The 13657-nt window shown below is 39.6% G+C and overlaps 1 protein-coding gene and 1 pseudogene across 1 annotated transcript; both read left to right on the plus strand.

The window, feature by feature from the left end:
• Positions 1-1478: 1478 nt before the first annotated feature.
• On the plus strand, positions 1479-4540 carry LOC143889194 (uncharacterized). Its single transcript, XM_077393385.1, has 2 exons — positions 1479-4008; positions 4176-4540. The coding sequence occupies exons 1-2, from the start codon at positions 1479-1481 to the stop codon at positions 4538-4540; spliced, it is 2895 nt and encodes a 964-aa protein (XP_077249500.1).
• A 1203-nt stretch (positions 4541-5743) lies between these two features.
• On the plus strand, positions 5744-9074 carry LOC143891269 (putative leucine-rich repeat receptor-like protein kinase At1g35710 pseudogene; annotated as a pseudogene).
• Positions 9075-13657: the final 4583 nt, after the last annotated feature.

The following is a 13657-nucleotide window of genomic DNA, read 5'->3' on the forward strand; positions in this document are numbered from 1 at the left end:
ACCCTCTAATATGTAGATAAACTACACCCATTAGAAAAGTAAAATAAATCTTTACCAATAAAAATAAACAAACTACACCGTATAGAAAACTCTACCGAATGATAGGAAGGTTAGGATCATCCTACATAGAAAAATATTCGAAATAGAAAGTGACTTTTAGATATTCAAAATAAACTGAGTTGTATTTTGATCCTTTAAGGTTGGGAAGGACTGGCTATCGGTTATTTGCAGGGATGTGAGGCGAGGCATAAGTAGAAATAGAGGTGGAGAATAAGTGAAGAGCATTCCATAGCTATCGGATATGGGCCGTGGAGCCCGGGAGGGAGTCTAAACTCTTTACGTTCTAATTTGATTCCCTACTATATTAATATGGGCTTTTAGGTGCCACACCTCTTTCTCCCAAAATATCTATACCATAAGATGATCCTAACCGTCAGATCAGTCGCTTTGTTGAGAGAAACTTGGAATTTAGGGAAGTGATGACTCAGCTCTCTATTTCTTGGAACGGAGCGAGACATGCCGTATGTCAAGAATTTCCTTTACAACATCTGCAGACCTTCATGGAATGGCGTCCCGATCTTTCAACCACTTGTCCCAAAAATTAAACGGCTAGGATCATACATGTGTCCTCAACCTCTTCACGGTAAAACACAGCGTGAGCTAATAACATTAGTTTATGTGGTGAATGATCAAGAAGAAGAAAAGACTACGGTTCTTCCACGCTTAGAAAATTACGAGTGGGGCCACATTAATTGTCTGCTACAAGAATAGATGTGCTACACAATTGTTCCCCTCAACGCACGGCATAGAAGGACACACGACTTTTTCACTATAAATCTACATCCAACATGAGCCAAAAAACTCAAACACCACCAACAACCATGGCCTTTGAGAAATCTCTCTCCCTCTTCTCTTTACTTTTCTGCTTTCAGATGCTTTCTTGCCGTTCAACAACGGCAAATTCAGTAGAAGCAGAGGCTCTCCTCGGCTGGAAAGCTAGCCTCCTTAACCAAGCTCCTCTCAATTCATGGTCGCTTCATAATGCCACCAGTAAAAGCCCATGCAATTGGAGGGGAATAACATGTAACCACGAAGGAAGTGTCACTCAAATAAACCTAACAGCTGTAGGTTTGCAAGGTAAGCTCTATAACTTCAAATTCTCTTCCTTTCCCAAACTTGCCAATCTTGATCTTAGCAACAATGCACTCTTCAGAACAATTCCTTCCGCAATAGGAAACTTGACCAACCTTGTCACGTTGTACCTCTACAACAATAAGCTCTCTGGCTCCATCCCCAAAGAAATAGGATATTTGAAACATATCGTTGAACTAGACATGTCCGATAACATTCTAACGGGCTCCATTCCTACCACAATAGGAAACTTGACCAACCTTGTCACGTTGTACCTTCACATCAATAATCTCTTCGGCCCCATCCCTGAGGAAATAGGATATTTGAAAAATATGGCTGATCTAGGAATGTCCGATAACATTCTAACAGGTTCCATTCCTTCCACAATACGAAACTTGACCAACCTTGTCACGTTGAACCTCTACAACAATAAGCTCTCTGGTCCCATCCCTAAAGAAATAGGAAATTTGAAAAATATGGTTGAGTTGGGCATGTACTCTAACATTCTAACAGGTTCCATTCCTTCCGCAATAGGAAACTTGACCAACCATGTCACGCTGTACCTCTACAACAATAATCTCTCTGGCCCCATCCCTGAAGAAATAGGATATTTGAAAAATATGGCTAATATGGCAATGTCCAATAACATTCTAACAGGTTCCATTCCTTCCACAATAGGAAACTTGACCAACCTTGTCACGTTGAACCTCTACAAGAATAAGCTCTCTGGTCCCATCCCTAAAGAAATAGGAAATTTGAAAAATATGGTTGAGTTGGGCATGTACTCTAACATTCTAACAGGTTCCATTCCTTCCGCAATAGGAAACTTGACCAACCTTGTCACGTTGTACCTCAACAACAATAATCTCTCTGGCCCCATCCCTGAAGAAATAGGATATTTGAAAAATATGGCTGATCTAGAAATGTCCAATAACATTCTAACAGGTTCCATTCCTTCCGCAATAGGAAACTTGACCAACCTTGTCACGTTGTACCTTCACAGCAATAAGCTCTCTGGCCCCATCCCAAAAGAAATAGGAAATTTGAAAAATATGGCTGATCTAAAAATGACCGATAACATTCTAGCAGGTTCCATTCCTTCCACATTAGGAAACTTGACCAACCTTGTCACGTTGCAACTCTACAACAATAATCTCTCCGGCCCCATCCCTGAAGAAATAGGAAATTTGAAAAATATGGCTGATCTGGAAATGTCCTATAACCATCTTAATGGTGCAATTCCGGCCTCTTTGGGTGATCTTAAAAAGCTAGCCTTTCTAACTCTATCTCACAATCAACTTTCGGGTCCCATCCCAAAAAGCTGGTCAAACTGCACGTACTTAACCAGTGTTTATATCCAAGGAAACCAGCTCTCCGGAAATATGTCCGAAGACTTTGGAGTTTGTCCAAATCTAACATATATTAACTTGAGCCACAACTGTTTGTCTGGTGAACTCTCTCCAACTTGGGCCAAGTGTAAAAGTTTGACAAGTTTAAAGTTCTCAGGGAACTTGATAGCTGGTAAAATACCACCGGAGTTTGGACAGTTGATTCAACTAGCACTATTCGACCTTTCTTCAAACCTTTTGGTCGGAGAGATTCCAAAGGAATTGGGGAGCTTGACAGCTTTATATAACATGAGTTTAAATGGTAACCAACTTTCTGGTCGGATACCATCAGAAATGGGAAAACTGTCCAATTTGGAGATCTTGGACCTATCAGCAAACAAACTGAGTGGATCGATACCAGAACAACTAGAAGATTGCTCGAAATTGCATTCTTTGAACTTAAGCAGAAATCATTTGAATGGAAGCATTCCATTTCAAATTGGCAATCTAGCAGAGCTGCAAATTATGCTAGATCTTAGTTTTAACATGCTTACAGGAGAAATATCGCCCCAACTGCAAAAATTACACATGCTGGAAATCTTAAATCTCTCCCACAACAAGCTTTCTGGGTCAATTCCATCTTCTCTAGAAAATATGCTCAGCTTGACATCGATTGATTTATCATACAATAATTTGGTGGGTAGCCTTCCTAACAGCAAAGCCTTCCAACAAGGGACATTTCTCGGCAACAAAGGTTTATGCGGCAAAGCGCAAGGTTTGCAACCATGCAATTCCAAGCCAATAAACAATGGTGAACCAAAAAAGAGACACAACGTTATCATATTGATCATTCTTCCTCTTTTGAGCGCACTATTCCTTCTACTTCTAGTTTTTGGCATTTCTTCCTTTTTTTGGTTCAGAACAAGAAATGCAGAGGGACAAAGAAATGAAAGGAATAAAGACCTATTTTCGATATGGAATTGGGATGGGTGTATTTCTTATGAAGATATCATTGAAGCAACAGAGGATTTTGATGACAGATACTGCATTGGGGAAGGCGGATATGGGAGAGTTTACAAAGCATATCTGCCAACAGGGCAAACAGTAGCTGTAAAACAACTTCACAAATTGGAAGATGGCGAGCAAATTGATCAGAGAAGTTTTAGAAATGAGGTACGTGCATTAACAGAAATCCGTCACCGCAATGTTGTCAAGCTTTACGGGTTTTGCTCCCACCGTCGATGTATGTTTCTCATTTATGAGTATATAGAAAGAGGAAATTTGGCTAATATACTAAGCAGTGACGAAGGGGCGATGGAGTTGGATTGGGTGAAGAGGGTTAATATTATTAAAGCTGTGGCACATTCTTTATCATACATGCACCATGATTGCGACCCGCCAATAGTTCATCGAGATATCTCAAGCAAAAATGTTTTATTGGATTCAGAATTTGAGGCTCACGTATCTGATTTTGGTACTGCTAGAATTCTAATGCCGGATTCATCCAACTGGACAGAATTTGCAGGCACTCGTGGATATGTTGCTCCAGGTTATTTCCTCCTATATTGTGCCTACTTTATTGTTGCGGTATAATTGTTTAGAAAATTGTCTTATTTATTGTTATGTCATTTGGCTCACCTACGGAAGGACAAGATGTTTGCCAAGATATTTTATGTCATTTGACTTCTTTTTCTTTCTTTTTTTTTTTTTTGGCAGAGCTTGCTTACACAATGAGAGTGACGGAGAAATGCGATGTATATAGCTTTGGGGTTTTAGCACTTGAAGTGATAATGGGAAGGCACCCTGGAGATATCATCTCTTCCTTGTTAACTTCATCATCTGAAGTTGGCCAAAATCTACGGGTAAAGGATGTGTTAGACCCACGGCTCCCAAATCCCGAAGACCAAGTTGGAAATGAAGTTTTTCTGGCAGTGTCAATGGCACTCGCGTGCCTAAATGCAAATCCACAAACTCGGCCACCCATGCAACACATCTCTGGAAAGTTCTCTGCTCGAACTCCATCTTTTCCAAAGCCATTCCACACAATCGAAATGTCTCAACTTATGGAATTTCAAGTGTAAATGGGTTGGGTCTCTTCACCTACTCAGTTATATTGTATAGGTCAGTATTTCATATAGTTGATCAAAATAAGGGACGGACTAGGCTGATTGTCACCGTCGAGATCAAGTCTTGGGTCCCAGTTGGAGACATGTATGTTTCATTTAGACCATTGATCTTTGTAGACCATCATGAGGCAACCCACATGGTTTTGCACCTTCTAGTCCTATTGCTCATTTGAAAGATGTGTAAAATAACATGCTAGATAGGATGATTCTAAAATAAAAACCTCTACAGATCGGAGGGTTAAGATCATTTTATAGAATTGATTTTTGAGGTAGAACCTATATATGTGAAGGCCCAACAAATGAACGGCTTGGATCATCAAACCATATTAGCTCCGATGTAATTTTTTATTTTTTAAAATATTACACTTACATGCGATCACATATAAAATCAATAAATCTAGAGAAATTTACATTTATGGTATATTTTGAAATTTACATTTATAGGATATTTAATTAAAGAATTTACATTTATAAGGTTTTATATGTGCCCTCATGTAGGTGGAAATATATGTGCCCTCATATAAAATATTTCCGCCTACATGGGGACACATGTTCTTCTCCCTATAAAATATTTCCTCCTACTTGGGACAGCCAACTTCAGTGTATCTATGATTGGAGAGAGGCTAATCTTCTTCACGTGGGAAGGATTCAACGGGCCTGATTGCAACGTTAAGATAAGTAGAATTAACAGATTTATTAGAAAAAAATTTAACTGTTAAACTTTTGGCTAAATCATAATCTTTGATGACTAATTGGAATATAACTTATAGATTATAGTTTTTACTCTCAAAATCACTTTAGAGTCGCAGGGCATTTTGTGGATGCAACAGCCAATCCACAAGATGCCTTATGCGATGGACGCGAGCAAATCCTTTAAAATAAAGAATAATAAATTACTTTAAAAAGAACCACATTGCTCGCTTACATTCCCACACGGTCACAACACATTTACACGTGCATTATCAAGCAAAAGTCCGGTGGACAGCCTCCATCGGACATCCGGCTATATGCCGAAAGAGCGGGCCATGTAACACAGGAGGGACTGAGGTGGACCCTCCCTCCTCTAGCGAGGGCTTAATTTTGGAGTTTTAATGGGATCCAGTGCATTTGTGCAGGTGTGATTGCACCTACTTCTTCCTTGGGTTTAAACCACAGGAGATGGAACACTCGCATCCGAACGAATCACCCAAGCAAGAGAACAAACCCCCTCCTCCCTCCATGTTCCTCCGCCACGCCCCGTTGTCTTTGTCGCCGACCGGAATCTCCCGAACCCCTCAACATTTATCGGCCCATCATTTATCGGCAGAAGGTCAATCTGCCACCACTCAAGATTCATTTTCAGATCCTCCGTCACAATTCTCCACTCCTTCAAAACCGAACCATCCACGTCCGTCACTAAATCCACTCATCCACACCCTTCTTCCCAGGTCCCACCACTGATGGAGGACCCACACTGACCGAGTCAGACCACACCAACCCGACTTTCGCCAAGACTTCCGACCTGTCCAGGGTCGACGCGGGCAGATCATCCTCGGCTCCAATTTTGAGGGAAACATCGCCCTTCGTTCGACGGAGTTGAAGGTGGGTGTTGTGGTGGTGAAGGTCATGATTTTACTCGCCCATCAAATCACGGTACCCCAGTGCGGGGTACCACAATAAGCTTACAGGCTCAATTCCATCTTCTCTAGAAGATATGAGCAGTTTGACATTTGTTAATTTATCATACAATAATTTGGTGGGTGACTTCCTAACGGCAAAGCCTTCCAACAAGAGACTTTTGTTGGCAACAAAGGTTTATGCGGCAATGCGCAGGGTTTGGAATCGTGCAAGCCCTGTCACTAAATATTGAAAGTTCCTTCTCTCTCTTTTTTTTTTTATAGGTAAGCTGGGGTTAGGCAGGACCCCTACCAGATATATTGATAATGAAGAAGAGTACAAACCAATAAAAGGCCACATGGGCTACAAAAACATAAGCAGAAAGAACAACCCACAACTTCATAGAGAAGGGAAACAAAGAAGCCAACAAAAAACAAAAGAGAGCAACAAAGCAGAGAAACATAGCACCAAAACAAGCAAAGAGAGCCTAACCCAGAGGAGCCAACAACAACAAGAGAGCCAAAAAAACCCCTCAAACACCAAGCTCCCGAACCAATCAAGATTTTCCAGGGATGAGGCCCTTTAAAAGGGGTTCTAGATACAGGCAAGGTGTTCATAATATGAAGGAATTTCCCTTTCTTCCTGTTAACTAATTGACAAGAATCTTCGCTTGCGGCTTGGCAATTAGTTGCCAAAAAAATAAGTTCTTTCTCTTTTGAGCACACTATTCCTTCTTCTTTTTTTCTTTTTTTTGAAATGGTGAATCATATTAGAATGGAAAGGGAAGCCTGAGAAGGGACAGCCCAATAGAACAGATTACAAGATAAGAAAGCATAAACAGAAAATACACAGCATCGACAGAGCAAGACATGGCTGATCAAGGGGGAAGATAATCAAACCATTGTAAAGAGTCACTATTCACACCCCTCTTGGCTAACAGATCGACCTTCTCATTGGCCGCCCTCCTCACATGCTTCAAGACAACCGATGACCCTGATACTACTTCTAGTTTTTGGAATTTCATTAAATTTTTGCCACAGAACGAAAAATGCAGAGGAAGAGAAAAGTGAAATGAAGAGAGCTCGGATCGGTGTATTTCATATGAAGATATCATCGATGCAATAGAGGACTTTGATGAAAAACACTGCATTGGGGAGGGAGGATATGGGAGAGTTTACAAAGCAGCTTTGCCAACAGGGCAAGTAGTGGCTGTAAAGAAACCTCACAAATTAGAAGATAGCGAGCATATTGACCAGAGAAGTTTCATACATGAGGTAAGGGCATTAACAGAAATCCGTCACCGCAACATTGTCAAGCTTTACGGGTTTTGTTTTCATCCTCGATGTATGTTTCTTGTTTATGAGAATATGGAAAGAGGAAATTTGGCTAATATCCTAAGCAGCGAGGAAGGGGCAATGGAGTTGCATAATATTATTAAAGTTGTGGCCCATTCTTTATCATACATGCACCATGATTGCATCCAGCCGATACTTCATCGAGATATCTCTAGCAAAAATATTTTATTGGATTCAGAATTTGATGCTCATGTCTCCGATTCATCTAATTGGACAGAACTTACAGGCACTTACGGATACAGCAGAGATGCACTATCATAGTTCTTGGTCACCCAAAACAATATACAACCTTAAATTTAATACAAATTTTTCTATAAGAAAATTACTGGTAACGAGTATTTATCCAAATTTTTGTAAATTATCCTACTTTAAAATGTTTGATTAGGATATGGAGTGTTTAGATTTTGAATTTTTCTACGAAATATTAGAACATTTCTTTTTATATGTGTAACATTATTGTGCCTGATGGGCCACCTTTAGCCGGCCATCTCCTGGAATATTTTTGCCTGATGATGAATTGCTAGCCAGCACTGACTTGATCCAACGGTCAGAAGAACACCTTATGGAATTTTTGGTGAAAACTTTCCCTAAAAATTGTCTTATCTAATGTTTGGATACTCATTTTCCATAGAATTTTTTCCTTCCAATGGCTTTCTTTCAACATAAAATTCTTCTTATGCCATTTATGTGGAAAGAAACAGAGCCATATTAAAAATAGGGAAATGTTATCAGCACTACTATTTTTTGCGGAGGGCTCTCCTTACTTTATTAAAAGTACGGTATGGCCTGCACCATAGGATGATCCAAACCGTCCATTAGTGGGCCACAGCCTAAATAAGTTGTGCCCCCAAAATCATTTACATCGGTTGATCCTAACCCTCCGATCTGAATGTTAGAGGGTTGATCCTAACCCTCTATAGATCGGAGGGTTAGGATCGACCTATGGAATTGATTCTTGGGGCACAACCTATTTAGGCTGTGACCAATCTAAAGGACGGTTCGGATCATCCTGTGGTGAGGGCCATACCATACTTTTAATAAAGTGAGGAGTGCAATCATCAAAATACAGTGGTGCTGATAACATTTCCCTTAAAAACAAAATTTCTACATTTTCTTGGAAAAAATCATTCTTGCTAGACCAGGGAAGTCTTTTTTTTCCGACGCATATATATTGTTTGGAAGTATTCAAAGTGGCCCTAAGTTTTTAAACAACTAAGAGGATTGTTTAACATAGAAATTTGGGATTTATTGGGCAATTTCATGGAAAGCTATTTCGTTGCTGGCTTTTGCATGATAGAACAGCCACTTGAGATGAATTAAATAAATAAGACAAAATCTGCCAAATCCCTAGAAATTTTATGTTTTTTGATTTTTTGATTTTTTTGGCAGAGCTTGCTTACACAGTAAGAGTGACCGAGAAATGCGATGTATATAGCTTTGGGGTTTTAGCACTTGAAGTTATAATGGGAAGGCACCCTGGAGATATCATCTCCTCCTTGTCATCATCATCTGAAGGTATAGCCAACATCTACGGCTGAAGGATGTGTTGGACCCACGGCTCCCAAATACCGAAGACCAAGATGGAAATGAAGCTGTTCTGGTAGTGTCAGTGGATTTGATTGCCACATACAGTGCAGTTGGGTGTCCCATGTGATGAGAAGGGGTGCATTTATCATTTCCCTTGTATATAAGGGTCAGTGTTAATAAGAGATGAACTAGGCCGATAGTCACCTTCAAGATCAAGTCTTGGGTCTCACTTGGGGACATGTATGTTTAATTTAGACTGTTGATCATTGTATCATGAGATGAAATGGCTTTCTGTGAAATTGTCTAGCAAGTACCCTATAGTTATTTAATTAAGGAAAGTAATTAAAATTTCTTATTCTAATTAGAGCGTCCCTTTTCTCTCTCACCCGGGCTAGTGTCACGGGGTCAAATTGCTCCTCCACAAAGCAACCCGTGTGATGCGTGATGGCACTAAGTCTTCACAACTTAGTCTGCCAAACCCTCCCTCTAGTACACAATGAGGCTCTCTCAAGAAATGGGACAGCACACACAAAGGAAAAATCAGCACACAAAATGCATAGAAAAGCATACACAAGGGACACCAATTTTTAATGTGTTTCGGCCAATCAATGCCTACTCCACGAGCAACTCCATTGCCATCATCTTTCTAAAACTCTTACTCTTGGCCAAAGCCATTACAAGGAAGCTTTTCTCTCACAATACACACAAAAACCCATTTCCTATGTGCTTGGGCGTTTTTGCCACATATAGAGTAGTTTTGGCAACCAGCTCAAGGCCATTGGCCCATTTACATAGTGCCTAAAGGCTATTGGCCAATGTACAACACATTCAACAATCCATGTGCATTTGCACTTACAAATCATGAGTCAACACTTGGCAAAACCAACCAAAACCGTCCAGCCATGTTGTCTATTCAAAATGCATTGGTTTGCCTCCAAAATCCGCATGTGCAACACCACTTTACCTATTGCCTTGCTGCCATGTATGCATTCCAGTGCCAAAACCGCCCAACTGTTGCCTTCCTTGTTTTCAAACATTTGTAACTGCCCAACTGTTGCCTTTCTTGTTTTCAAACATTTGTAACTGCCCAACTGTTGCATTCCAGTCCAAGCATGCGGGTAGCCCATTCTGAACCATTTGTAACCGCTGCCTCCATGTGCAAAGCTTGGGCACTACGCCTAGGTGCTGGCCACTTGCCACATGCTTATTGGCTTATCGTTGCCCGCCAATCCATTGCCCACCAGCCACCTACCCAGTCAGTGCCCACCAATCCTTGCCCGTGCAAGCTATGCATAGCCCATGCCTATGCTCTATCCCATGCCAAAGCCTCGGTCCCATGGCCTTCTTCCCACCTTGTTTCATATTGGCCTAACTCCCTAGGCCCATCTTGGCTATTGGCAAGGGTGCAAGGTGCCACTACAAGCTAATGCCTATGCCATTGGTTTTAGGGTCTAACAGCTAGTTACTTTACATTTGCTCTATCACGTTCAAATACTGATTCTGAAGCGCGAATTTATAGGTAATGGATTAAAATACTCTCGGATGTGAATGGGTATTATAGGGAAGGAAATGTAAAATTAAACGGCGACAAAAAATTAAAGGAAATCAAATCCATGCCAATAAACTTCATTAAAATTATAAAATTGCCTTCTATCTTTTCAATGATTTTAGGGAATGCTAGATACACAGGCGCCCTTGCAAAAAAGGGAGTATAGGGCACCCCAAGTCAATTTGCACTTAAGATGGCACAAAAAATTACAACCATAACTACCATAAATGAAAATTTAAGAATGAGCTGGATAGAATCACATCTCTGCAATGGTTGGACAGCATCCTATACCTTGCAGGAGTGGATAAAAATCACATGACTTGATGAGAGGTTGGACATAATCCTAACCCCTATGATGATAGAACAGACTTATGAAAGATTGACTCTCTAGCTAAAGACAGACTCCTTTGCTAAAGGACTGACTCTCAAACTGGTGACTCTAAGAGAGGTGCTAACGAGACATGGCATGTCTCCTATGGATGGATTCACTAATGAGACAAAGCTTGTTTCTAAAGGATATAACTTTCTCTGCATGAGGCATAGCCTGTCTCCTTGAGGATAAGCTTTTCTACGAGACAAAGCATGTCTCTCTAAAAGGGTGTGACTTTCTATGAGACAAAGCATGTCTCCTAACAGGGTAAGACATTTCATGCTGAGACATAACTTGTCTCCCTAAAAAGGCTCTAGATAACTCTTTCATTGCCCTTGCAATGAAGAACTAAATGTTTCAGGGTATCTAAAAGACTGAGGATTCTTTACCTAAATAAGAGGAAAGAAGAGGGAAAATAGTACTATCATGATCCAATAAATCCCTCTAAGGATGGGCTTGGGCTATCGCCTTCATCGCCCTTACAATGAATGAGTAAAGAATACTAATGAGACTTAGTTAGTCTCAGAATGACAAGAGATGAGGCGAAAGAAAGGATAAATTCTAATAGAAAAATTATGGTAATTGATGTTGCCTGATCAAGGAAAAGAAATATCTCGTCGACAAAATTTATTCTAATTTAGAGTCGAACTTAGAATCTATACTCATCTATCATCATATTAATGGCTCTTTGGGTTTATGCTTTCCCATAAGCTAATGATAACTTTAGATTAATGACCTTTAAAGAAAACATTCAATAAGCATTTCTCATAACTGATTTGTACAACCAAGAACAGTTCATGACCATTTGAAATTACATCTCATTAGCTTCTACAAAAACCATATATCCTGGCAATGAATTTCAATCTCAAAAACCCCATTTTCATATCACACATTAATTGAGAAGATAATTCTGCATTGTGTAAATAATATTACAGAAGGAGTAAATCCTAGCATATTTTTGATGAAAAGTTCTAGTATTATTATAAGACATTAACACAAGATATTATCCCCATTATCAGTACATACAAGAAAATGTTGATGTCCAAATGATTTGCAGGAAGTAAACTTATTTAGCTTATCCATGCTGAAATAAATTGAAGAGTCTTGTAATCTGTTATCTTTATGATGATTGAGAGATTTTGTTTAAAGATATGATAGCTTACTTTCATTGTTATGAACTGAAATTCATTATATTGATTTAATTGATTTGGGTGTCATAACATATTATATTGGTTAAAATATTTCAAATGATTTATGCAAATGAGGTCCTTCTATCAGTTTGTGACTCAAAGGGATCATGAAAAGTTTTTCTTAAATTCATTGGAAAATTCTGATTGTGAAATGATTGTGTTATCCACAGATTTATGTTCCACATAGTTTTGAGTTATGATTCAATCTGTAACGTTCAATTCAATAAGTCAGTACTATGTTTTAAATATTTGAATACTGAAAATCCAATTTAAACAGATGGACTAAGATGTAAAAAAAGATAATGGAAACGAATTGAACCAGTGTTGTTTCTAGAGTATGGTTTAGTGATTGACATCAATTCCTTTTCATATGAGGTAATGGCTACGGTTAGAAATTTTATGCATTAGGGGCCTTTGGATAGTGTAGGAGAAGCTTCTGAATAAGGGCTCACACGTATGCTACCAAGAGTGTGAGGCACGTGAATAACTCCGAAATATGTTACATGCTCCCCACAGACATCTATGAATAGGCGAATCTTCAATGGGTTTGGGGCCCTCTGAAATGTGTTACAACTTACAAGGTCCTCGTCTATACATTTAGGGAAATGATTTCAACACAAACATTTTTGATACAAGACGCTCATGTTTCTTGTCTTTTAGTATTTAAAGAGCACTTAGATGGTAATTATATACTAAAAGACAAGAAACATGAGCGTCTGGTATCAAAACATGGTTGTGCTGAAATCCCTCTGAAATGTGTTGCATGGTCCTCGTCTTTATACTTATTGTCGCATTCATCACAGAAAGCAGAAAGCAGAAAGCAGAAAGCAGATCTTTTATATGTCACATGCAATCTACAATTATTGAAGGGAAGTGATTTCAACACTGCAAAGTTGCACGAAAGCATCTTGTTGCGTGAAATGTGTTACATGCTTGTTGAAATCATTTCCCGGAAAATACATCTACAATATCATGCTCATCACAACACCCATTTGTCGGGTAGACAACAAAAGGTTTCCCCAAAATTACCCCAAAACATTCAAAATAAAAGGCATAACATGCACTTTAATCTCATTGATGCAAAAAAAGATGAGAAAATGACAAAAAAAAAGGGCTTTAATTTGATAATGACGTGTCAAGGGGGGAGTGTTGTAAATGACCAATGTAGAGTGACTTTGACGAGAATACCCTTACATACGTTTTTCTCTCTCCCTCTCCCTCTCTCTCTCTCTCCCTCTCTCTCCCCCTATCAAATCAAATTAGAGGCTATGATGATTACTTTCAGCTGTTGGAAATTTAAATTTGAGAAACCCAAAGCACTTTACAGTGTACACCCACCCACCTCTCTCTCTCTCTCTCTCTCTCTCTCTCTCTCTCTCTCTCTCTCTCTCTCTCTCTCTTCCTCCGGCGGTCTTCTCTACCTCTCTCGCCGGTCCTCTCTCTCCTCGCCACCGGCACAAAAGAGGTTGGTACCCCTCTCACTGT

This window comes from Tasmannia lanceolata, unplaced genomic scaffold (assembly GCF_043159265.1).
Source record: "Tasmannia lanceolata isolate RefF3 unplaced genomic scaffold, GAP_Taslan_0.1 ptg000013l, whole genome shotgun sequence".
Classification (NCBI taxonomy): domain Eukaryota; kingdom Viridiplantae; phylum Streptophyta; class Magnoliopsida; order Canellales; family Winteraceae; genus Tasmannia; species Tasmannia lanceolata.

Coding starts and splice junctions, on each gene's coding strand:
- LOC143889194 (XM_077393385.1), top strand. CDS start 1,479: ATGTCCGATAACATTCTAACAGGTTCCATTCCTTCCACAATACGAAAC. Junction 4,009..4,175: donor TCGTGGATATGTTGCTCCAG/GTTATTTCCTCC, acceptor TTTTTTTGGCAG/AGCTTGCTTACACAATGAGA.